This window comes from Asparagus officinalis, chromosome 4 (assembly GCF_001876935.1).
Source record: "Asparagus officinalis chromosome 4, Aspof.V1, whole genome shotgun sequence".
Classification (NCBI taxonomy): Eukaryota; Viridiplantae; Streptophyta; class Magnoliopsida; order Asparagales; family Asparagaceae; genus Asparagus; species Asparagus officinalis.
The window spans coordinates 42511284-42538036 of record NC_033797.1 but is presented as its reverse complement, the minus strand read 5'-3'; the positions used below and the strand labels follow the sequence as shown (position 1 = coordinate 42538036).

General features: G+C 35.8%; 1 protein-coding gene across 2 annotated transcripts; it reads right to left on the bottom strand.

The window, feature by feature from the left end:
• Nucleotides 1596-19343, bottom strand: LOC109837305 (agamous-like MADS-box protein AGL9 homolog). 2 transcript variants are annotated; one of them, XM_020405492.1, is made up of 8 exons: nucleotides 18978-19343; nucleotides 6531-6609; nucleotides 3787-3857; nucleotides 3574-3673; nucleotides 3435-3476; nucleotides 3320-3361; nucleotides 2456-2601; nucleotides 1596-1896 (listed from the first exon to the last, which is right to left on the bottom strand). In XM_020405492.1, exons 1-8 carry the CDS (start codon nucleotides 19160-19162, stop codon nucleotides 1833-1835), a joined length of 729 nt encoding a protein of 242 aa, XP_020261081.1. In that variant the 5' UTR covers nucleotides 19163-19343; the 3' UTR covers nucleotides 1596-1832. The 2 variants fall into 2 exon arrangements, with proteins under 2 accessions (XP_020261081.1, XP_020261082.1); XM_020405493.1 differs by having other exon boundaries at nucleotides 2456-2592; nucleotides 18978-19340.

Below are 26753 nucleotides of genomic sequence, written 5' to 3'. Positions count from 1 at the left end.
GCGATTTGGATGGAGGTGGAGTTTTACTCGTTGGTTGTTGTTGGCGCTTTTCGTACTGCGGTTAATTGATTGAAATTGTCTTTTTTTTTTTGGCTTTCGATAGGTAATACTTAGACATGGATTTGTTAGGTTATTACGGGATTGCCACTCATGACTAGGTTATTTAACCTAGACGGTTAGATTTATGTAATATATAATTCCTAACACAAAGAGTGCTAACCTTGCTAGGGAACTAAACTTAGTTTTTAGTATAAACTTAGTCAAAATCGACTCGTTTACTTCATTTTCTCTCCTTCAAAGGTTTTGGATTGGACCAACTCTATTGGACTAATCTTAACATGGTCAAGGACTTAACCAGGTCGAATGGTTTTGCCGATCGAACAAGCGCATCCAAAAAGTGACGGGAAAATAAAATGTTTTTATTAGGAGCAGTGACTTGAAGTTCGAGAATTTTGATATTCTTTAGTAAATGAGTTACAAGTGAAAACAGTTCATATGTTCTTAAAAATGTGTATTCGTATTAACTAAGTTGACTGAGTATTCTTATGGTAAATTGCGAATAATCCCCATCATCTATGCTTTCATCAACCTCACATATTTTTTTAGTAGTGCTCATCGCTCCTAACTTTTTTTCCCCCTTCATTTTGAGAAGAATAAGATGTGAACAACCCCCTCTCCCTTATAATTAAACTGAGGGGTGTATGTGCCAATAAATGAGTTAAACAATGATGATAAGTGCTACTAAGTTAAAGCTATATAAATTAAGGAGGTTTTCGACAACTTACCCTTGTTTACATGAGCAGAAGAATGAATAGTTAGGACCAAAGATTTAATTTTTCACACACATTTTCAGTGACTAGCTTGACATTGTTATTTTGATGCTATTAGTATCTAGGAAATTTAATGTTTTAAAAGTTTGTATCAAGAATCCGATCTATTGAAAAACAACAAAATGAACGTATCATTGTTAAAGTATTAAAGAAACAGAGAGAAACCTCTTATCACTTTTCATTCACTCTAGCAAATTAAGTACCATCCACTTTATGACCAATATGGTCCTTTACTGTCATCAATCTGTATGATTTTTTGTTCGTGATATACTGTCAGCACTGAGCTTAGATTGATGAGCTGAGCCTTTTTTTTCCCTAGTGGCAGACAAATGATCTACAGGGATCTTTTCCCTTGTAGAATGAGCAATGCCATAATCTTTGTTCATAAACTTGTTAACGGGGTCTACCCGACTCTTACGATCATTGCATTAAATAATTTATGTGTAAGTTACGGTCATCCGTGAAAGAAATAGGAAACTTACAGAATTAACAAAGTTCTAGAAAAGCATAAGAGAACTGAATTAGGGTTTGGAAAGGGTCACTGCGATTATGAAGTTTATAAGTATCAAACATTAATCGATATATCTTCCGTTGAAAAAAATGAAGTACATGGGTGGTAAAACCTTCTTCATAATATTGTCCTCTTTTAAGTGTCTAGTAATTAATTTTCTCCATTTGCTTGTAATATTAGTCCTTAGAGATTGAAGAATATATTTCCCTAAATATGAGAGGGTAATTACTTAAGGGAAGAGAGAGGCCATGAACTTAAGATACAAGACGCTAGACACTAGATACAACAACATATGCATTACAAAGTTCGAGTTTTATGGCTACATTCAAATAATAGGAAGATACTTATGCAGTTCATACATGAACAGGCGACACACAAAACAAATGGGTAGATTTTCACAGAGGATACTTGCATTATGATTGTTCTACGCAAGAAAATTATCGTCTTTTAGTTTTCCCTTTTATCAGAGAATGAATAACTAAGAAGTTTATTCATGCCAGCCATCCAGGCATGTAATTGCTCACGCTGGGGCCGGGCATTTGATCAGGCTGAAACCTGAAAAATAAGAAATTTGACATTATAAATCCTGAAACTAACTATTGATTATTAATAATAGATGTTAACACCTCTAGTTAGTTGCATTAGTTAAGCCACAAAAACTGTACACACACACACATCAAAAAAAAAAAAAAAGAAACTAATCAGGATGACTGTTCATAAGAAGATAAATAACAATTCATATTAATTTTTTCCCACTTTGTCTCTAGGGTTTAATTGTGGATAGACCACATGTAGTTTCATCCAATTGCGGATGGGTCCCCCATAGTTCTGTTGTAGCAGATAGACTCTCTAGGTAAGTTTTTTTTGACTCTTTTACCCTTAGGAAAAAGAGAAATTTGTTTTTTTTTTTTGACAAATAGAACTTGTGAGGATAAAAAAGCTAAAAAATTCACTTAGGGTTATCTGCAACAATAGAACTGTTGGGGTTCTATCCTTAGTTGGGGATAGTACAAGGGGCCCATCCTCAATCCTTGTTCTAGGCTGTCATGCATGTCGACAAAATATAATTTAACAAATAGGCATTTCTACTTAAGATGTTAAATTGGAAGCATACCCAATTTGTAAAGTGGGTTGGCACTCAAGGGGATGGAAGAATTGATCTCCGTGTGGTTGATTTGGCTGTCTATTGTATCCCATTGCATTGGCATCCTCCCATACTTGTTGTTGATTAGCCTGGCTGCTTTCTTCCAACTGCACATACTGAGATTATTCAATTAACATTTGCTTAATTTTGTCTTGACAAGAAACAAAAGCCTAAACAACATAAAAGTAGAACTTGTTTATCTCTCTGAATCGGTACGCGTTGTATTATGACGGATAAGTAAATGAGAGTCATTATTAGGAGCGGAGAAATGAGCGAAAATGCTTTCAGGGCCTGTATGAAATTTAACTGTTCTATTGAACTTCATTTCTGTTCTGAAATTTCTCAAGTTTCACAGCACTTGAAGATAAAAAACTTCAAATTCTCTACATTTTTTTATTGTACCTAGAGAAATCTTACAATCCCATTGATAACTTTCCTACAGCAGATCCCACAATTATAATGTTTAATATAATTCATGCAAACCAATGTATCTTTTATCAAGCTCATAGAAAAAAGATATGAATATTATTGGTTATACAACAATAAGGTTTTTCTGTAACCAAGGATGCAGTGTATCCTTTGCCAAGATGATATAGACTACCAACATAGCATGACGTTATGTCCTATTTTCTGGGGTTGTCTTAAGAAGCTTTAATACTTTTCATATTATCATGTAAGATTCTATATTTTCTCAGGAGAAAGAAAAATAATGACGCTTCTATAATCAAATGATAGTGAGCTTCAGACTTCTCTTAATACGGGTTAACTCTCATCTATGATTAGAAGTTTACACCTCATCTGCGATTAAATTGAAGCCAAGAAAAACCAACATACCCGTTTTCTCAGACTCCTATTAGCCTCACAAAGCATTTGTTCCTGTCAAATAGGAGATAAATACTTCAAAACATGGAGACTCTAAAAAATATGTTTATTTTATAACTAATCATACCCTTCTTTGAAGATCAGCAAGCTGGTCGAGCATGTATTGTGTCTGTAAAAGTAAGTAGAAGCATTAATCTTTATCAATTTTAGAGTTATATGTATAACAGTATTTTGTGTAAAAACTTTTTATAAAATAAACTCAATACCCGTGTTGATCTAATTTGCTTCAGTGACGAATCAAGCTGTCTTTCAAGTTGCTCAAGCTCCTTGCTGCTCAATGGACCAAGATCTTCACCAAGAAGGTTCCTAGATTTTGTATTATTATCAATGATAGAAAAATAATAGCAGTATCAGTATATAGTTTTAGAAGTAGAGGTACAATTGAAACCTTAAACAATAGCATTCGATAGGCAATTCACCTTTGTGAGCGTTGTAAAGCTTCAACACGCGCTTTGAGTCTCAAGTACTCTTGATGACTACTCTGCAGCATCTGAAGACCAAAGATTAATTAGTAGACAGTTTAAGAGTCAATAATAGGTATTATATATCAGGGTCAATAGGTTTCCATGTATAATCTCTCAGAATGGTCAGAACTAAGTCCGATATTGTCGAAAGTCAATGATTTAAGATATCTTAATTATTTATTAGAAACTAAGATTGGTCATAAACTATTGCATGGTCTTCGATCCTAATCCACAATTAATTATTAAATGGTTATTAGCCTGTAAATCTTCATTGTCTGCTTCAAGGAACCATTACAGATTAATCACCTGTTTTACCAATGTTATACAAACTATAAAATTTGACTCTTGTTGCAGGGTGTCTTCAGAATTCTTTTCTCTCTCCATTTTGCTTTAGCTACTAACTAGGAATGAAGATGAGTATTATGCGACACAACATACATTGCAAAAAATGTTGCACAGCTAGACATGATAGCATGCATATAATCCTTTGATACATTATACTTAACATATATTTAATCAATGTTTATGTTTAATGTGAGAAAATTCTTTATTTTTCTTTTTTTACTGAGATGAGTGATATGAGAAATATAACTTTTGCTTACTTCAGTTAGCATAATTTAGAGAAATAATTTAGGCAGTTTATCAAGCTAGGAATAAAGGTATAATATTAAAGGGGAAAATTTTAGGGGTTGGTTCCCTACATATTGTGGGATTTAGTGTCACTCTTGATCTTATAACTCCTTCAAAGAAAACCTAGTTTACTCTTAATATTCTAGTATAATTAGAAAAAAAATTACTGAAAGAGTAATCTTTATTTGACAAAACATTTTTTGACTTGTTAGTACGTGTAATTATTGTAAAGTTTTGTGATGAATAGCAACAAACAATTGAACAGGGCCACTTAAATATTTTTAATAGAAGATATGAATAAAGGAACAATTCAAGTAACATAAGAATGATCATCCAGAGTTCCTGATCAGGAGCATAGACAATCAGACATTATACTGTGTATAACAATGTCTACCATATCAAGAGCATTTTCTCTGCGGATCTTTGGTTTGCTTCTCATGTTTCTTGTAAAAAATAGAGATCAGAACCATATTTGCACCAAACCATTTTCAATGTTCTTTCTAATATTTGAACTCAGATTACTCAGCTGTATGTAGGTTTGTTTTATAATAGAATTCATTTGTCCTATATCTTTCAGTTATGTACATAATCAAGATCAACAACTACATCATATAATGTCATATTAGCTAAATAGTAAAGCTCGTTGTAATTTTTGCATCAAGGAATCATATGTTTTTAATGTTAGAAAAATCATATATCTTTAATGCTCTGCATAACTACAAAATACGAAATACATAATAAAATCAAGAACTACACATATAATGTCATATATAATTAAATAGTAAAGTTAGTGATAATTTTTCCATTAGACTCTTTCATTACGGAATACATCATAAATAAGTCCATCCTAGGATATTTCATGGTTTCTCATATCCTAATTTCTAAATGTCATAAGAGTCTAGAATATAGCTAGGACATAATAACTGATGAATGTAAGAAAAGCTAAATTTTAAACATTTAAAAATTGGCTTATTTTATACATTAATAAGACAGCAGATTCTTATCACGCTAGCATAGTGATTAGTTATGTAACTGGTGTATATTTTTACAATTGAATACAACATTTTTCTAATTAAACTTATGTTAATCTTCAGGGACTATATAAAAATCATCAGGGGCTCTTAAATTAGGTCATCTAACCATTAGATCAAGACTCTGAAGTTATGTTAATTATCGAGGCTTATACTTTTGTATTAATTCTAACAATGCGCCCGCAGGTTGAGCGTCCTTTTTTATGGGTCAAAACTTGGACTCATGCAGATACCATCTTAAATAAAGTTCTTTAACCATTACACAAAAACTCTAAAGTTATGGTAAAGATCAAGGATTATAGTTTTATATTAATTCTAATATTTCCCTGCAGGTTAAAAAATAAAAAAATAGAAAAAAGAAAAAAAGAAAAATAAAAAAAATAAAAAAAATAAAAAATAACAAAATAACTTAAAAAAGAAAAAAATAAAATATGAAAAAATATGAAAAAATAAAAAATAGAAATATATATAAAAAGGAAAAAATAAAAAATAACAAAAAATAAGGAAAAAAATCTTAAATTTAGTTCCCCTAATCATTACACGAAAACTCTAAAGTTATGTTTTTTATGGGTCGAAACATGGACTCACATAACGGTGTTAATTTTTAAAAAATCTGAATTTAATTTATGGCCGGTGGGATTTGAACTTGGGTAGCTCTGTTACCATCTTAATTTAGTTCTCTTAACTATTACAACAAAACTCAGAACTTATGGTGAGGATCAAGAATTATAGTTTTATATTAATTCTAACATTCCTAAAAATCAATAGGCGTAGGAAGAGGGCTCCATCCTACTGGGGACTTCTTATACTTAAAATGGTTAATTGTGAAAGCACCCTCTGTAGTATCACTTAGTTTCACTTACTATTCCTAAGGTATTTTTATTGGACTATTAATATTTTCACAAACAAAACTTGTTAAAATAATTCCAATCTTAATTAGTTCACATGCACACATAATAAAATTCCAAAATCAGAAAACAAGTAATATAAAATTAAATTTGATTATTTAATTACTGGAAGATGTAGTCTATATTGTACCTGGCTCTCCCTTATTTGTACACTGGTATCTGGCGCTCCATAACTGCACTTTTGGTATCTCTCAAGTGTTTTCAGCATGCTACAAATGCAAACACAAAGTCAAATTAGAATCAGTGGCCATGCTTTAAATGAGAGAATATGTAACCTCTGGAAAGATTTATACAAGAAGAGTAAATCTACAAGAGTTGATAAACACATGATATAGTTATAGTTATTAGTTATATCTGAACTTCAACCAGAGCTAGAAGGGTCTGAGTTCACAAAAAAACTCATCAACATGAACTGATTGTTCTCATCAGAGAAATCCATGAGCACAACTTAATATGCTTCATTTTCTAAATTAGAAAAATATGACGATGATTCATAGCAAATAGATAAAATTGATAGCATGTGTTACAATATTGTAGCTCGAGAAGTCCATAACTTCGAATTTCAAGGATGGTTTATGACGTTAGGTTTTTTTAGCTTTAAAAGGATTGAATTTAAACAAATCAAGAAAATCCATTAGAGATAACTTAACGAACTACATAGAAGTTATAAAGAATGAACGCATAATCCCAACAGCCTATTCTATCTTTTTTTTTTTGACCGAAAGAAACAGGGTGAGATGCTCTGTTTATATATCATTAACAACCCCAAAACCTATCCTAACCTTGAATTCAATAGCCTATGTGTTCAAACAAATAATCTCCACCAAAGAATAGGGAGAGGACCATAGCCATCACCTATTGTAGTGGGTAAAAAAAGATGAAGAGGAGGACTCAGACTATAGCAGTTCAAGAAAAGTATTAATGAGAGAGTATCCAAAGTTGGAGCTTATACAAAGGTTATATAAATAGGAGCTTACACCAAGCTCATATATACAACACATCCAAAAAAATGATACGGCAGTGTTGAAAGTTAATAATTACAAAAGATAGTTTGTACTAAATTATCTTCTTCAGAAGTTGTCACTCACTCCAGCCATGTCGTGGAAAGAGAAGTCATCCTGTAGTAGTAACTAGGGTAAACCCTTCTCAGTCACCACTCTATGAATAGTGGCAACTCTCTTGGATGTAAGGTTACATGTCCATAACATGATGAAGTGGGAGATATTAGATGCTAAGACATGGGGGAAGAGTTTTGTATCTCTGCATATCAGATTGTTTCTTGTCCTCCATAAACACCAACATAGGAATGGAAATAGAACAACCTACATATGTCTATCTTCTTTTCTTCCCAAAACTGACCCATTGGACTCTATAATAAAGTTGAACTCGTGAAGTAGGCGAGATGTCTATTGGAATGGTAGGAAAAAACCACATACCAGATTCACATAGGGGCAGTTGTGGAAAAGGTGATCATCACTTTCAGGGGCTTCATTACAAAATGAGCAAGTTGTATCCCCGGTCCACCTTTTTGTTAAGGTTCACCTTAGTATTAAGCTTTCTCTTAAGGAGAATCCATAAAGAACACTTTGACTTTGTTGGGGGATTATGGAGTTCCAAATGAAGTTGTAGTCTCTAAATTGAGTTCCAGTGTCATTGATGAAAGCATATATAAACTTAACTATAAAGGCCCAGAAGGGTGAACGACCAAATTTTTATTAGATCTCATGATTCAACGAGTTTTCCTATGTTGTCTTTGCTTTAGGACTTTGTGAGCATGTGTAAAGGCTCAAGGTGGAGCTAATTGAGAATAAAGTCCTTTTACCTACTCTTTGCTAAATATTGTACATATGTAGACTACTTTAGTCCCACATTGGGTAGGATAGTAAAACAATCTCTATTTACATTGTATATAAAGACTATCATATTAATGAAGAAACATATCCTTTTCTTCTCCATCGCTCTGCATTTATCATGGTATCAGAACAATCCAACCAACTCTCCCCTCAAAATCTCAGCCTTACAATCCCAAAACCCTTACAGTGTGGCCTCCACACAAATAACACATCCCTCTCGTGATTACAAAACCTCAAAATCACGAGATTCTCATAACTACGAGATCTTCATGATCATGCACTACCTCCTTGCATAGTAAACTCTAGCTACCACACGCCATTGGCTATCTCCAAGCCCCACACCCACACCGCTCAACACCTCAACTAGTCACTCGATGTCCTGCTAGACCACAACATCCATGCTACTTGATGGCTCGACCACCATGCGGCCAACCGCTCAACCATGCCCACTAGATCTGCACCAACATTTGACCCGCTCGAACAGATCCACACACGCTTGCCCACTATGACGTCTTGTCGGCATGACCGTACCACTACTCATCCACAACACGATCCACTCGCCCACGTCGACATCGCTCGACAACCCGACCTAGAGTCACACTACCACTTGACATTGCTAGATGCTCCACTTGACCACACTTGCTAGATCCACACCACTGCTTGACCCAGTTGAGCCAAAACCGCAGCCACTCGACCACAACGCACTTAGCGTCGATCGCACAACAACACCTACTCAACCATAGAGCATCTAGTGCCGACCAAAGCGCACCCAGCGTCGACCACTCGTCCACACGAACGCACTATCGATGCACTAGGCGTGCCAACTCTATACTAAGGATCGAACAATAGAGCCAAAACTGTGCCACCACATGTCCTGCGCCACCAATCCTAAACTAAAAGTTATCACAGACCTGATTTGACCTAACTTCCCCATCTAAACACTGGTATCACCAATTTCTTCAATCAATCGAATCTTATTTTACCAACATGACAACGCAAAAAATGCACTTTCATCAATAATCTATTGACATCAAACTCGATGGTGATAATTACCGCCTCTAGTCCTACTCTCTAAGTGTCGTCCTTCATAGTCGTGGCCTTTGAGGACATATCGACGGCACCTCAAAAGCCCCAACTCAACTATCCACTACTGATGATCCTACCAAGGATTCTACTACCCTCTCCTCATATGAGTCCACCCTAATGACTTTGACCCTTGCTAAAGATCGAGCTATTGTAGCAATTGTGCAGCCCTTCTCACCCTCCATCCGACTTTAACTTGCACGGTTTGACTCTACCATATCCCTCTAGAAATACTTATAGTGATTCTATACCCAGTCAGATGATGCATGGGAGTTCCAACTATACCAGAAGATCTCCACAGTCACAGAAGATGATCAGTCTATCTACAAATTCCACACCCACATCTTTGACCTTTGGGAATAACTCACACCCCTCGAAACACCCCTTCCTAATGTCTTCTAGAACCATCCACCTCAATAACAAAGATCAGTAATGTCTTTTTTAGTTTCTGATAAAAATCCAACCAAAGTTCGAATCTGTTCATAGCCAACTAATTTATCGGTCACCTAGATGTACTCTCGAGAAGGTTGTCATAGAGTTACAAGTTGAGGAGACGCGCCTTCACCTAACCACTCTTCCTATTAGCTCGAGCTCTATCCAGGTCACCTCCCGCCCAGCACCCCATTATGGTCCCCCACATCGACCACATCCCTCGCTAGCTAGATAGCAACAATCTGGCCCTAACTCCTCCCATAGGCTATGTTTTGACTTTTGTAAGCTCTGAGGACGCTCTATGGACAAGTGTCAAGAAAGACTAGCTACAACATCCCCCACTGTACCACCCTCCACATTGCCTCAGGTGGCCATCACCAAGACTCCATCCACATTCGCATCATCATCTTACACCGATCTACTGCATGCACTACATCCATGAGCTTTCTCACCAACCACAGGTTTGGTTGCTACGTGATATGCCACTCACTCAGGTTTTAGATATGGGTACCACACATCACCTAATGTCACCACATACACCTCAACAATCAAACACCACTTCCCCCCACCGCCATGGTCCACACAGTCGATGGCACATGATTACCCGTGACTCTATCGGTCACCTCAACAATACCTTCCACTTCATAGCCCATAATGTACACCATGTATCTAATGTTACAATGAATCTTTTTTATGCCTGACAGATTACTTTACAAAATTATACTGCTACATTCACTGCATCCTCTTGTGTCATGTAGTATCCTGGCACAGGACAAACTGTTTGCTGAACATGATCTTGGTGACCTATACTACATGGACAAGCTCACTCTCCCCACTTCTACAGCCTTTGTCATCCACCTTCTTAACTCTAAACAAACCACTTGCAATCTCTAGCATCGTCACCTCAGTGATCTATCTCTATCTCATCTTTGTACCCTCTCCTCAATTGGCAAACTAGGAACATTTTCTACTAATGTATTGTCTCCATGTACTAACTGCAAGTTGGCAAAACACTTGGCCCTACCTTTTTAAATAAGCAATAAAATCATATTCGCACCTTTTGAACTAATTTACACTGATAATTGGGGGCTATCTCCACACCCATATTGTGGTAACAATAGCTACTGCATAATATTTATCGATGAATACTCTCTCTTTACATGAATCTATTTGATGAAAAACAAATCTGATTCCTATGAAATCTATAAAAATTATGCAACCATGATCCTGACAGAATTCTCCTCACACATCAAAACCCTATGTTCCAACCCAGGGGGAATATACATCTTGTCGCTTAACCGAATTCTTAGCCTATCAAGGAACCCTCCCTTAATTCTCCTACCCATATGCTCATCAACAAAATAGTGAAGCAGAAAGGGGTCACTGGTACATCTAGAAACCACCAAATCCTTACTCCTATCTATATTTGTATCCGTTCAATTCTAGGCATAAGCCATCCTCATAAGTGTCTACCTCATTAACCACACTCCCTCATCCACACTCAAAGGCCACATCCTTCCAGCAACTACACCACTCATCATGTCACGCCCGGGCCCCAGGCCCGTTGGCCAAGCTGTGGGACCCAACAAGAGTAACTTGATGTTGGCTAAAGTCCAATGCTAAAATGCTAGCACTAGTTATTCTTGTGCATTGGGTTTTTTTTATTTAAACTACTAACAATTCTTCATACTAGTCCATGTGAGACTAAAGTGGGGGTATTATAATCACCCCACCTTATAAAGATGACGTCCTCATCGTCACGACATGATAATTGGCACATCCCAGTATCACTTGTCAAGCGATGTGGATTCTAGAGGTAGCTCTTATAGGCTCTAGATGTGGCTCTTACCGCATCCACGCGGTGTAGCGCTTAACGCCGTAGAGCACTTAGCACCACACTTCCAACTGGCAACAACTCTGATACTATTTTGTCACGCCAGGGCCCATGGCGCGTGCAAGCTGTAGGACCACCGATGACAACTCGTTGTTGGCTTAATTCCACTACCAAAATGTTAGTACTAGTTGTTCTTGGGCCTTGGGCTTCTCTATTTAAGCCACTAATATTTCTTCACACTAATCTATGTGGGACTAAAGTGAGCGTGTCACAATCACCCTACCTTACAAGACGACGTTCTTGTCGTCACGACATGATAATTGGCACATTCATGTATCATTGTCAGATGATGTGGACTCTAGAAGTGACTCCTACGGGCTCTAAAGGTGGCTCCTACAGTATCCATGCGGTGTAGTACTTAGCCCCGTATAGCACTTAGCTCCACACTTCTGACTGACAACTGCTCTGATACTATTTGTCATACCCCGGGCCCACGGACCATTATCGCGTGCAAACTGTGGGACTCACCAAGAGCAACTTGATGTTGGCTAAAGCCCACTGCTAAATACTAGCACTAGTTATTCTTAGACATTGGGCATTTCTCTATTTAAACCACTAACAATTCTTCATACTAGTCTATGTGAGACTAAAGTGGGGGTGTCACACATCACCGCCTTCAGGTCTTCGACTGTATATGCTTTGTCCAACTCCCACCTTCAGAACACAACAAACTTTTACCTCACTCTGTCATTTGTGTCTTCCTTGGATATAGCCTCTATCACAAAAGCTATCGTTGATATGATCCTTGCTCTGATCGCCTCCCCACATTTAACCTTTTTAAACACCTCCCATACAATGCTCTACCCTGTCCACTAGTACCTTCGCCCCCATTCGCTCCCACAAATCTCATATTCCTCGACCTTGACACACCAAAAACTACAATAACACCTCTCTCATAAATCCCCAATTTAGAGCTAAGTCCAGGAGATAGTCCTCTCACCAAGCAAGTGGCCAGTCCTAGCCCCACTCTTGCTGTAACAGATTAATCATCCTCCCCGTTAAACTCATTGTCTAAACCACCCATCATTGAAGCCACACCTGAGCCAAGATACCCCTCACGAAATCACCAATCACCAACCAAATACTGTGACCCTAATTTCACCTCCATTGCCTTTCACACTACAATTATGATGATGTCAGATTCTATGAAACCGAACTCTTACCATGATGCAGTTAAATATCCAGAGTGGTAACATGCAATGAAAGATGAACTTATAAGTCTCCAACAAGCTCACACACGGGAACTCACCCCTCTTCCTCCGGGAAAGACCCCAATTAGTTACAAGTGGACATACAAAGTCAAGACTACAACAGACTAAACTATTAAGTGACAGAAGGCTTGATTAGTTGCTTGAGGCATTACACAACAATATAGAGTGGACTGTGAGGAGGCCTTTGCTCCCATTACCAAAATGATCACTATTCACACACTACTTGCTGTCGCTATTGTCTGACAATGACCCCTGTACTAAATGGATGTTAAAAATGTATTCTTGCACAACAACCTCACTGAAGACATCTACATGACTCTACCTCCTAGACTCCCTCAATCCAAGGATCTCATCTGCCACCTACGACAAGCCTTTTATAGCCTCAAATAGGCACCTTGCACATGGTTTGCTCCATTCACATGGTTATGCAACCAGTCAGCATCCTTCCTAGCGAGAATGATCCAGCCATGTTCATTTGCTCTTCTGATGGACATCGCATAATCCTACTCCTCTACGTTGATGATGTGATCAACATAGGTAACAATCCATCAACCGTCACCAAAATTAAATCTTATATCCAACGAGAGTTTGAGATGAAAGATCTAGACAACTTACATTACTTCCTCGGGCCAAAGATCATTCAGACTCCTCGTGGCTATCATCTATCCTAGCAAAATTTTGCCACTAACATCATCACCCATGCATAACGAACAGATACCAAACCAGCTTAGACATCCCTAGAATTAAACATGAAGCTCAAAGCTAACGATGGTGACCTACTACCTGATGCCACATAGTATAGACACCTCATAGGGAACCTGTTTTATCTCACAATTGCTAGACCTAATATCTCTCATGTTGTTTGTGTCCTCGGCTAGTTCGTCGTTGCACCTACTCTTCTCATCAATCCGCACTACTCCGCATGCTATGCTACCTACGTGAAGCCACGTCTAGAGCACTATTCTTCTCAGCATCCTCATCGCTCACCCTTAGTTTCTAAGCGATGTAGATTGGGCAGGCAACAATACAGATCGACGATCCACCATTGGCTATTGAATATTTCTAGGCGACTTCCTGATCTCCTGAAAATCAAAGAAACAAGATGTTCTTTCTCGCTCTAGTGATGAATCTAAGTATCAAGCCATGGTATCCACCATTATAGAGATTGTCTAGTTACCACGACTTCTCCTCGACTTGTGAGCCCCTCCACAATAGTGACTCCTCTACATTGCGATAACATGAGTGCAATCAAAATTGCTAGCAGCCAAGTCTTCCATGAGCACACAAGGCATACTGAGATAGATTACCATTTCACTTGTCATCACTATTTTCTAGCACTACCTCTCTTCCCTATGTGAACACCAATCTCCAAGTAGCAAACCTATTCACCAAGATGCAAACTATACAATGACATCTATTTCTTCTTGGCAAACTATCATTGGTCAACCTAATTGTAATTTTGAAAGGGGGTTGGTTTTAAATACTGTACATATGTAGACTACTTTAGTTCCACATTGGGTAGGATAATAAAACAATCTCTATTTATAATGTATATAAAGACTATTATATTAATGAAGAAACATGACTTTTTCTCCTCCATTGCTCTGCATTTATCACACTTAGCTTCAAAATCACAATGATAGTTGAGAGTTATAATTTTTATATTCTAACATGTTCTTGTAGGTTGAGAACCAGTTTGATGTGTCGATCAAAACCTAGGTTATTTTACCTAGGTTGAGAACCAGTTTGATGTGTCGATCAAAACCTAGGTTATTTTACATAATGACAACTAAGGTTGCTTTGATAACATATTAAAGTACCTTCCACTATACCAAAACTCAGAAGTTGTTGCGGAGGTTAAGGGTTATAGTCTAATATTCTAACACGAATATGATGTTACATATCTAGATGTAAAATTACATACATTTTAAAGTAGAGATATTGTAAAAGAAAAGAATCTGTTATAGCCCCACCAATAGTTTTTCCATCCAATTTAAGGTGCAATCTCAATTTTCTTTTTCAAAAGATATAAGAGTTTCTTCTTCATAATCAGAGAAACTGAAAAGAAATGGAATCTTTTGTTTTAGCAAACTACATGCATTTTAGTCTTTTGGTTCCAGTTTATTTATTGATATGGTTATGTAGTTAGAACTTAACTGTATAATTATTGTGTGGCCGCGAATATGAGAGAAAATTTGCATGGCCAGTGGAGCAGTATACATCCGACTATTTATAAGCTATCAAATCTTCTTCTTCTTTTCTCTTTTTTTTTAAGAGTACAATGCTAGATCGGCAATAGGATATTAGACCGTCATACTTTGAGAAAGTGAGTTATTCACTTTCTACGAAAGCTATTCGTATAATAATAATAATTATTATTATTATATTGACATGATAATCGTTATCATTCTCAAGGTCTCTTTCCTTTGAAATGGCCAACTATGTAAGATTATTCTAGTTCTGTAGAAGATTTGGCAAAATATACAGATGAATAACATATGAGATACAGTGGGTAAAAATTGCTATCCACAATAAGTCTAGACAAGAGAATAGATTGTTATGGAAACTCATTTATGAAAAACAGATATCAACAGAAAGGAAAAAGAGAGGCAAAAGATGCAGATTATGGATTTTAAGGCAAACAACCAAGGAGCAACCATTTAAATTTCAATTGACCAAGAGAAATAACTAAAAGAAAAAGTGAAGATCTAATTTGCCCGAGAAAAATCAATTATCGGCAGGAATGGTACAAACAAAAGAGCGAAACAAAAAACATATCCTAGAATTATCATCTTTGCAAAAATTTACAATAATGAAGTTGATCATGCGCAAATCACAATGATTTGTCTAGCAACTATTATAAAGAGATTAATACGTTTTATTTGAGCAAATAGAATACATTAGTAATAATTGTGCAAAAATGTCTTTTTAGACTAGTGTTATATATTGAAAGATGAAGGTGTTTAGTGTGAAAATGGGCAGATGTCAATACAGACACATCACAAAAACCAAAAAAGAATGGAAAGGAATCTTGCAGCCAAAATTTAATGAAACACACTTCACTTGATAAACTATGATGTAAAATGTTATGTCAATCAATGTGATGGAAAAGAATTGGTAATTAATTAGGTTGACACCTCATAGAAACCCTAACTTCTTGGTGAGACAATGCACACTTGGACTACTCAAGACCAACCAAAGGACATAACCTAGATGTATTGTCCTGGAGACTCTATAAAGTACACAATGGATCTCTGGATATGAAGAAGCACAAATACCAACCTAGAACTTTACAAAGGACAAAAGATAAACATAACTAAATTAACATTATTTACAATTTAGGATACAATTTTTTTCTTTTTTGAAAAGAACAAACAGAACAAATTTCTAGTAACTTCAAAGTACAGTGATCGCACATTTTTTGCATAAAACTCAAAATGTTGTGAAGTATTTTGTAGTTGAATATATACAGTAAGTGAAAATTAAAGTTTAGTATGAGATAATCATCTTTTTTTATTTTAGAAGAACAATAACTACTACCTAGTTCTCTAAAGACTCTATAAAGGTAATATATTGATCAAAGCGGGAAATTTTGGATCGATTATACAAACAAATCCATTTCATAAATTCTTAAACACAAATCCTAAACTTAAGATTGAGAAATATCAAAGACAAGCTATGATTTTGGATGGATAAAAGGATGTGCATAAAATAAAAGCTCAAAGGAACCCTAGGTTTTCTAAAATATGAGGAAGGTTGAAATGGGAGAATGAACATGACAAAAGAGATGATGAAGAAATGTGGAAGGTGGGCCATTAAACCCTAATCAACAAAAGCAATTTAAAAAAAACTAATAAAGAAAACTGGGTTCATCTTAATCTACTTTGAAGTCCTAATAATAATCATGATTGGTAAAAACCAAAATCTCATAAGAATTAATGAAAGTTACAAAATAATGACAATTCAAAATTTATAAAGCTTTTGCTATGAAAGTTCAACTCAATTGATTGCGAGAGTGACATCTCCTACAAAACCTAGCTTTTTGATGGAACAGAAACCAAAAAATATCTCAGATTGTCAAGTACTAGAGACGACCAAGGCCCCCAAGCAAAACATTGCCTGCTAGGTTTTTAACTAAGAGATCAAATATGAATCATATGGAAGCATATTTGGACACAGTGGACTGTGGGAAACACAAATCCCAACCTTAGATTTCTCAAAAAAGAGAAAAAAAGCTAAATAAATTAATGAAATCCATGATTCAAAATTGAAGCAAGGAAAGAGCGTTATTTGCTCTCTTTTGCTACAAAGGTCCATAACAAAACAAACTATTTGCAATTTTACTTTTTTTTTAAGAAAAAAATATCGAATGATATAATACAAGGCTTTGAAGTTATTATATAATTTCTTGAGGCTAATTGCCATTGTCAGCTCTTTTCCTAAAACTTTTCTACAAAATGGGTGAACCAAACACCCCCAAAGATTAAATGGTACTTGTTTAAAAAGAGAAGGGGGGGTTTGACGCCAAAATCAAAATCTACAAAGGGTTCCATAAATAGAAGAGTCTAGAAAATCTTAACAATATATGTAAGAGGAGTAGATTAAGTTTTAAGAAGAAAACCCTAGAAGTTCAAAGAGCTAAATGGCCAAAGAAGCTATTCTATGATTATTTCTATTATTTCTTTGAATTTATGGACTTTCAGAAAAGAAAAAGAGATCCTGGATCCAGCTAAGAGTTTATAAAAAAAAACTACAAAACTAGAATAAAGAAGATATTAAGAATATAAATATGTTATCACTAAACATCAAAATGACACAAATAGAAAAATACAATAAGTAGAGGGAGGAAAAGAAAACTACATTGATATTTCATATAAGAATTAAAAAATCACATAATAATAATAATAACGTCAATGACGATCAATTAGACTACGTGAAATATTGAAACTGACCTAGATCTTGGGAGGAGATAGAATTAAATCAATTATAAAAGAAACCCTGGGAGCTCAAGAAGAAAAAGGACAGAAAAAGCTATTTTATTTTTAATTTAGTTTCTTAGAATTTAAGTACTTAAGAACTGAAGGATCTTATCCCGCATAAATTTTATCCCAAAAAAGAAAAAAATGTAAATTTAAATAAAAAAATCTAGAAACATCTCAACAATTAAACTTTGGAAACCTGTTGATCTATAATTGTTTTAAAAAATTAAGTATAAAAGACATGTTTATGCTAAACATCAAACATGAAACACATACAATTATGATAAAGAAAAAAATAAATCAGCAAAAAGATCCACAAAATTCTTGCATCCGTCAAAATCTGAAAGAAAAAAAAGGACGAAGTACTAAGTTTACTAGCTTTCTTTGAAATTTAGGACTAGATCAATGCCAAAATCAAATAAAGGGACTAGAGTGAATTAATTTTTTCTATGCTTTCTTTGAATTGAATGACTCAGAAAAGTAACATCCCATCTTAGAATTTATCCCACCAAAAAAACTAAAATCTAAATAAGGTTGAAGATCCAAAATTATTATAAACTTATCGTCATAAATCTCAAACTAGAAAGAACAAAGACAATATTAAACCATAAAAACTTCTTCAGGGATTTCCAATGATCTAACCTCAAGAAAACCGAAAAAGAATACAACAACTCCAGCACTATTTCTTGATAATCTTATTAAACTGGATCGATCGAAATTTGAAAGGAAAAATAAAAATCAACTCGATCTACTACCTTTATTATACCTTAAAATTGTAGAACTAGATCAGCAGACGGAGAACCTTTTATGATGGTTCTTTGCCAAAGAAGCTATTATAATCGATTGTTGCTCCATTTTATTTTTATTGAAGGGACTTGAAAAGCAAAAGATCGATCGATCTAGGCCTGGCTGAGGTTTTATCCCAATAAATAAATAAATAAAAACTAAAAACTCAAAGAAAATTGAAGATCCAAAAACAAGAATAAACTAACTGTCACTGAACCGTCAATTAAACAAAACACAAACAAAACGTGTAAATTGGGTGGGAAAAAAAATCAAGAAATTAAATTACCCACAAAAAGCAACTTTTGATGATGGATTTTATGCAACATAAGATAATAATACCTAGAGCTGCTGCAGAACTCATAGAGCTTTCCACGGTTGGAGAAGATGATGAGGGCAACCTCGGCATCGCAGAGCACGGAGAGCTCGTAGGCCTTCTTGAGGAGTCCGTTCCTTCTCTTCGCGAAGGTCACTTGCCTGTTGATCTTGTTCTCGATCCTCTTCAGCTCAACTCTCCCTCTCCCCATTAAAAATTCAATTTTTTTTTCAGAGCTTAATTCAGAAATTTCTCAAAAGAAAGAAGAAGGAGAGATGAAGGAGGAAAGGTTTTGTATAGTGGAGAAAGAGAGGGCAGCTCACTTTGCTATTTATAGAAACCTAACGTGAAATAAGTAGAGGTAGAGAGAGAGGGTGTAGGCTTTTGCCTCTACCGCATTGATAAAGCTCTCTCTTTTGCTGCTTCTCCATCGTCGTCTTGTTATTATTGAAGCGCTCGGTTGATTTTTTTTTTTTTTTTTTACTACGCTAGGAGTTACACTTTATTTGCTTTTGTCAATATTTTTGTTTAAGTGTTTTTTCCATATTAGCCCCTTAGATCTTTCATATTTCAATTAATCCCCCAACCCTTTCATATTTGCCACAAATCTTTGAAATACTTGAAATTGTTATTTGTTACATTTACCAAAATTTTAACCACAGTTGGACAGTGATTAATCAAAAATAATGAATTACTAAATCAACCAAAATAAAGACCAAAATCCAAAAAGATCAGCTCAAAATAAGTATTTTCAAGTCTCATCTATCATAATCTTTTACCAATATCTTGTATTGTAGTGAAGTTTTTTTTTTTAGAGTTTTGAATTTAAATGGATATGGATATAATTGTTGGTTGCACCCAAAACTGTTAAAAGATGATAAAATTTTTTCTCAATTTCATTTAGCCTCTAGGCTCTAAGTAGAGAAACTAATTTTTAATCACTTAGGAAATTTAGACGATTAATATGGAAAAAGATGCTATATACACACATCAGATCACATTATATTTTCATGTAGTTTTCTTTCCATTTCAAGTATAATAGGGAAATGAGGTTTCAATTTTCACATACTAATTTTATATAGTAGAAATTTGAAACGTGGTTCATATTTTCATGTGGTTTTACAGTCTTATAATGGAATTGTGAAATGATGTTCTTTCATTTACATAAAGTTTTACATTAAGCAATAGGTATGTGAAATGAATTTTCTATGTTCATGTACTATACAATTATTTTACAAATATGATAATTAAAGTTATTTTATTTCTTCTTATTATTTTGAAACAAGTTTAATTGTATAAGTTATAGTATATTGTCAATTTGTCAAGTCTTAAAAATGGTTATAATATGTAGTTGTGAATTATTATGGAAAAACCAGCTACAAATGATACATTTTTTAAAAAAGACTTCGGAAAATTAAAGTATGTTGATTCAAAAATGAGTGCATAATGTTGATGTGATTTAAGTATTCATGAAAAAAAATTCTTTATTATGAAACTTTTGCTTAAGTTTCTTCTTTCACCTCATTATTGAAAGTACCCTAGAGAGGGGGTGAATAGGGTTATTGCTAATCTAATCTGATTACGATGCTAAAATAAAACTTCTAATGCAATATCCTAGCAAATATAATATTCAATGATATATGCAAGGATAAGCAATAAAATAATAGGCGATATAAACATGCACAAGATATAAAGATAAGTAGTGCACCAAAACAATCACAAACACAATGATATAATCACGAAGTTTGGTCAACCTTTGACCTACGTCCCCGCTCCTCACATCGATGAGATTCTCCGCTAATCACAAATACTACACAAACGGATTTCAAAGCTCACTAAAAACTTTTACAATCACACATTGTCAGTCCCACAATACACTCCTCTAAGTGTTGGCCTACCTGTGTCACCTTTCTCAAGTGTTTGGAATTACTACATCTCTCTAGGCTTTTACAACCAAGTCACTCCTCTTAGAATTGACCTTGGTCTCTCCCAACCACTCCTCTAAGAGTCTTTGTGTATTACAACGTGTTTTCACAATAAGTGTGTTTGTGGAAAAATTTGCAGTAAAAGAAATGAAAGAAAATTGACTTGTATTCCTTTAATCTTAGTTACAATTGGATTTCCTGATTACAAAAGAGAGAAGAATTATCTGGATTCTCCCCTTTGTTTAAATCTAGGTTCTTCACGGTGGCGATGAGATGCCTCCCTCGAATGCTCGCGTCGAGTTTGCTTCTCGTTGACGATCCGATGTCTTGTTTCACTGGAACGTGGTCTTCTCCTCACGATTTGACGTTATAGAGAACTCTGAACGAGTTTGAAACTCTATGAAAGAGTTGATTTAACCGAAAGTCGGTTATAAGCCAAGGATGAAGAAGATCTTGTTGCCGATCTTCAAAGCTCCAGAAATGCTCTAAGGATCCTGTTTACGAGCCAAGAAGTTCTAACAGACCCAACCCTGAACTGAATTGATTTTCAGTTATTTATAGGGGATTAAGGGGTGTAACCACCTCCTTAATTCGCTCCTAAGTGGGGCTAATGGGATGTAACCGCCCCTTAAATCACTACTGAGTGGAGTTGTGATCCCCTCAGATCTAGGGAAACGGTTTTGGAACCGTTCAGCTCGTGTTTGAACGAGTCAAACGCAGGCCCGCGTTCTGGCATGAATTCTGTGTCCAAACGCAATGCCTAAAAGCTTGAACGCAGCATCTGGAAGCTCGAACGCAGCGTTTGGAAGCTCATTTGCAGTGATTTAAGAGCTGCGTTTGGCAACGGATCTGAGCTGTATTTACAGCAATTTGGAAGTTGCGTTCTGCAGCGACATGGAGCTGCGTTCTTTGATGTTTGAAGATGCGTTTCGCAGTGTTATGGAACTGCGTCTGGCAGTGATTAAAGCTGCGTCTGGCAGCGGTATAGAGCCGCGTTGGGCATCGATTGGAGCTGTGTTGGGTAGCGGTATAGAGTTGCGTCTGGCAGCGCTTGGAGCTGCGTTGGGCAGCGGTTGGAGCTGCGTTGAGCAGCGGTATAGAGCTGCGTTGGGCAGCGGTATAGAGTTGTGTCTGGCAGCGCTTGGAGCTGCGTTGGGCAGCGGTATAGAGCTGCGTTGGGCAGCGTTTGGAGCTGCGTTGAGCAGCGGTTGGAGTTGCGTTGAGCTGCGGTATGAGCTGCGTTGAGCTGCGTTCGTGGCCATGAACGTGGCGCATCTTGATGCTGGTACGCGGGGAGGACTTCCACGTCTTGATTTGAAGAGACCGTCGATTTGTAGTCTCTTTCTATCAAAATTTTGCAAAGATCGTCATTTTGTAATCTTTACTTTAGCTCTTTGATATGCAAGAGTCGTCAGATTATAACTCTCGATGTTGATTATGAAGGCTGTTAAACTAGAGCTCTCATCTGTTATCGTGAAGGTCGTCAGATTGTAACCTTCAGCGATCTACGTGAAAGTCTTCAAATTGTAGCATTCTGGAAGTCGTCAGATTGTAACTTCCATCATCGGTGTTTTGATGGGGATCAACTATCTATTATGATTTTTTGACAGCCTACAAAGTGCAGATAAATAATTTATTCTCTAAACAAGATGAGAATGAAATTAAGCTCACTCAATAAATCACTCTCACAACCCAAATATACTTAATGTGAAATACTAAAGCTCAAGTGGGTGTGTGGGTGTGTGTAATCAATAAGTACAACAAAAATAAACTCAAATCAATCTAGCATAAATATATGAGAAACAAAGTATTAAAAAGCTAGATGAAGAGTTTAGAAAACTTCTCCAAACAAGAGATGTAGATATTTGAGGTTGAAACCCTCAAAATGAAGTTGAGATCCTTCTCTTGTGAAACTCTCTTCACATAAACAAACTTTGATCTACAAAAATGTAAAACAAACTGCCCAAAACTATCTTATAAAACTCTAGTTAAAAACTAAGGCTTGAGGAGTAATTATAGCCTAAAAAACAAAGCAGTCAAAAACTAGTCGTCAAAGTGAAAAAGGCAGATCAGTCGACTAGTTAAAATTTTTGATCGACTGATCAACTAACCATTATAGCAACGGTAACAAATAACTATGCTTCGGTCGACTGATAGACAAAATCAGTCGACTGATGAACACTGTTCAGTCGACTGATAACTTGTATCGATCAACTGATAGACTTTAAAAAAACACAAGCTAAAAATTTGCATTGGTAAGTTGACTGATTTGGCTTGTTGGTCAACTGATGAAAGAGCATCGGTCGACTGGTGGACTCTCATCGGTTGACCGATAAACATACACAACAGATCTTGACTTAATTGAGAGTTGATTTTGTAAAATTGATTTAAAATAGTAAATCAACTCCAAAATTAGTAAAACTTTGGAAAATGTTTATACACATGAAAATGAACATGTTGGAAAGTAAATTTTTAAAATGTTATTTCCCATTTATGAAAACTTATTGTTTTGCAAAACGTTCAAAAATACGAATTCGTTAAATACTTGATTTTGACAAAACAATTTCAAACAAGTTTGAAAATCCTTTTGAATACATTAATAGACTTTGGAAAAGATGTAAAATAGTTGTATTAAGTCAATAATCCAAAAACACATTGTTTTGTCAATAAATCAAAATGTGCATATGTGAATAGTTTGAGCTTTTAAGTATGAGCACATAAAGTAAAAGCCTAAACTATTTTACCCAAACTAATAATCTTCGTTTGGGTTCGATTTTAGTAGTGGATTGAGTGATAAAATATATTGACTTGATTTACGACGGCTTCATTCTAATTTCTTGACTTGATTTGTGACGGCTTCATTGTAATTTCATCCATTCTCCTTGAATATCATCTTTATGCTCAAATTTAACCTGGATGCATGTTATAGGAAAACACAAATACTAAAAACCAAGATTAGAAATTGTTTTGTAATCATCAAAACAAGATTAGACAATAGGGCTCATAAACATGAGACCTACCAATTACAAATATAAAACGTAATTATACACTGGCATATTTAAATCTTTTTTTTTATTGATGCATAGTATTAGGGTTGTATGCTAGCACCCCCCCCCCGCTCCCCCACAAAAAATCCCAACCCACGCGCAGTTATTGTTCATAAACGCATTTATTAATTAAGAGATGCAATTTGACTATGATTAAGCTTCATAAGAAAGTAGCAAGAAAATATGTATATCTGATATATATGATTAGAATCTAATATATAGCCATTTTGGATAAATATAATGTTAAAATACAACAATAATGGGAAATAACTAACAACAAAGCGCTTTATACGCAATATTTAGAGACGACTTACGGAAATTCTACTTTTCCATTCTGTTCCGATTTTTTGGGCCATCTCTATTATTAAATTAACTAATATCATAATTTTTTTAATTGGCTTGCTAACCAAGTTTCTTAAGTATATATACCTCTAGTTTTTTAGGCCCACATATTATAATATCTATCATTTTACCATACGTGGCGAATTAGTTGTTGTACATGACCAAGCCACGCTTTAGTTGATTTTTCTGCTCATTTTATCCTTAATAAAAGGCAATATTAGCTTTACTACAATGAAGCTTATTGGCTTATTCTATCTTTTTAGTGTATGCCACAAGACCATCACTATATCTTATTTTGTTACACTCTTTTTTGTTGCACATTTTACTTTTTAATTGCGCCACATCTCTGATTCATAAGCGCATGTGTTGGTCCTATAACTTTTCGCTTTAATCTCACTAGGTCTTCTAGATCACATAAGACCTTCAAAATCGGCTAAATTATCTATTTCAACCATTCTCAATTTTGATTCAATCGACAATATCATCTCTATCTTCACCATCATTACGAATTATTAATCATACAATAATGAAAGTGGATTTATTTTCGAATTTCTTGACCATGACGTTATGTAATATAGCTCTTTCATCTTTTTAGTGTTGAACTAATAATTGTATCTCTGTTTTGTTTTATTAATTTTAAAATATAGTTTGACGAGTTTGCCGTCCACTTGTTGCTACTCATTTAGGAAACTATCCATTCTCTAGTCTCCATCAAACTAACTAATATTATACCATCAACAATGATATAGCACCATGGAGACTCATTGTATGTGACATGTAATCTAGTAAGCTTGGTTCATAACGCACATAAAGATAAAAGCTTAATGGCTGGCCCCCCTTAATGTTAAATCTAATGATAATGAGAAATGATTTGTCTCTCATTCACTTATTCCTATTCTATTGTTCACTCTATTCATACATTCCTGTTTGATCAGATCAACACACGACACACCCACACACACACACTAGACACACGTTTTTTCTCTAAAATTCAAAACATAACCTCTTTAGGTGCCTCTATTATGAGTTTTTTTTCTACGTTCAATAAAAATCATTATGATCTTTCTCCCTATATTATAAATTCATAACAGCTCCCTCAAAATAAAAACTTTCTAGTCAAAATCAAGTTTGTATGTAGAGATTGCTGAAACTGCAAATTCAAGGTCACACATGCATGCCTAATAGTAGGGAAAGCAAAGAGGGGAGGTAATGAAGCTTGAAACGCCCCCCCCCATTGTGGGGTTGTGACAACCAAAGGTGGGTGGGTGGAAATTAATTAAAGCTTTTGTAAAGTTGGGGTATTTCCAGGGGACACGTGTCGGCCATCGAAAGTGGGAGTTTTTCCCAAAATATCCGCTGTGACGTCCGCTCCGCGACATCATGCTGACCCACCTTGGATTTCTTCTGAAGACTGGAAGCTTCTCATGGCCGGTTTTGCCGTGCTAAAGCCCAGGGCGCCTCCGCAGCATTTGTCCGTTAAATTACTTAAAACGCCCCTGCAAACCCCTAATTTGGAAAGAGCCTGCTGACGAGGGGGCCAACGGAGCGGGCCTAAGATTTATGGCCTTGTGGCGTTCGATTGATGTGACGTCACCGCTACGGCAAATGCGGAGCCCACGCAAGCAACGCGATAACCGCACCAGTGAGTGAGTGAGGTAAGATAATTGAAGCATTGATCACTTCAATCTTTTTACACTATGGTAAAAGCCGAAAGCTGTGGATTGAGCAGACATGAAGCCTATATGTTTAGTATAGTCCATTACTGGAGCAAGTGCCGGTGTCAAGAAAATATGAGGTTGCCGCGATATACTTTTGATGACCTATGTAGCACGGACACGCGATCCGACACGGGCCATCCGACACGCCGACACGGACGCGAATCCTAAAAAATACATAGGATACGTGTGTTTGACACGTTGTGTCCGACACAGACACGACACGACACGGCTTCGAGCTTATGCGTGTCCGTTGCTTCATAGTTGATGACGAACCCGGCTACTTGATGTAGGCCAGCGTGACGAACATGGCAGCGATATGTCATGATTGCATGTATTTCAAAGAAAGTATGGACATTTGCTACAAGTAATTGTCGGAGTCCATATCTAACTTAACTTCCTCATTTTTTTTTTCGCTTCATTAATTATTGATGGTTGGCCCCTGCATCTTTGAAAACCGATCTGAAAACGTCTGTAGGCGTCGTTCTATAACTCCTAACTTAAAATCCTTTCCGAAATGAACGGGTGTTTGACGGAAGTATAAATTGCTCATAAACTCCAATTGGAATTCCACCCAACACAGTTAACTGGGAACGCTCAAAGCGAGAAATGTGATGATCGACATGGATAAGAAGTGACTGATGTAGATAGTACACGTCAAGTATCTCCTTAATATATAAGGTTTGTATATATCAATCATCTCTGCTCAGAAAACACTAGCCTGCATTCTCTCTAGATAAATTATAAATTGTTATCGTTAGTTGGTGAGTAAT

What these genes read in the sequence shown, in the direction of transcription:
- LOC109837305 (XM_020405492.1), bottom strand. Translation starts at nt 19,162, where the DNA reads ATGGGGAGAGGGAGAGTTGAGCTGAAGAGGATCGAGAACAAGATCAAC. An exon ending in TACAAATAAGGGAGAGCCAG is followed by an intron (nt 3,858 to 6,530) that starts GTACAATATAGA and finishes TTTGGTCTTCAG; the next exon opens with ATGCTGCAGAGTAGTCATCA. An exon ending in GCTTTACAACGCTCACAAAG is followed by an intron (nt 3,674 to 3,786) that starts GTGAATTGCCTA and finishes TACAAAATCTAG; the next exon opens with GAACCTTCTTGGTGAAGATC.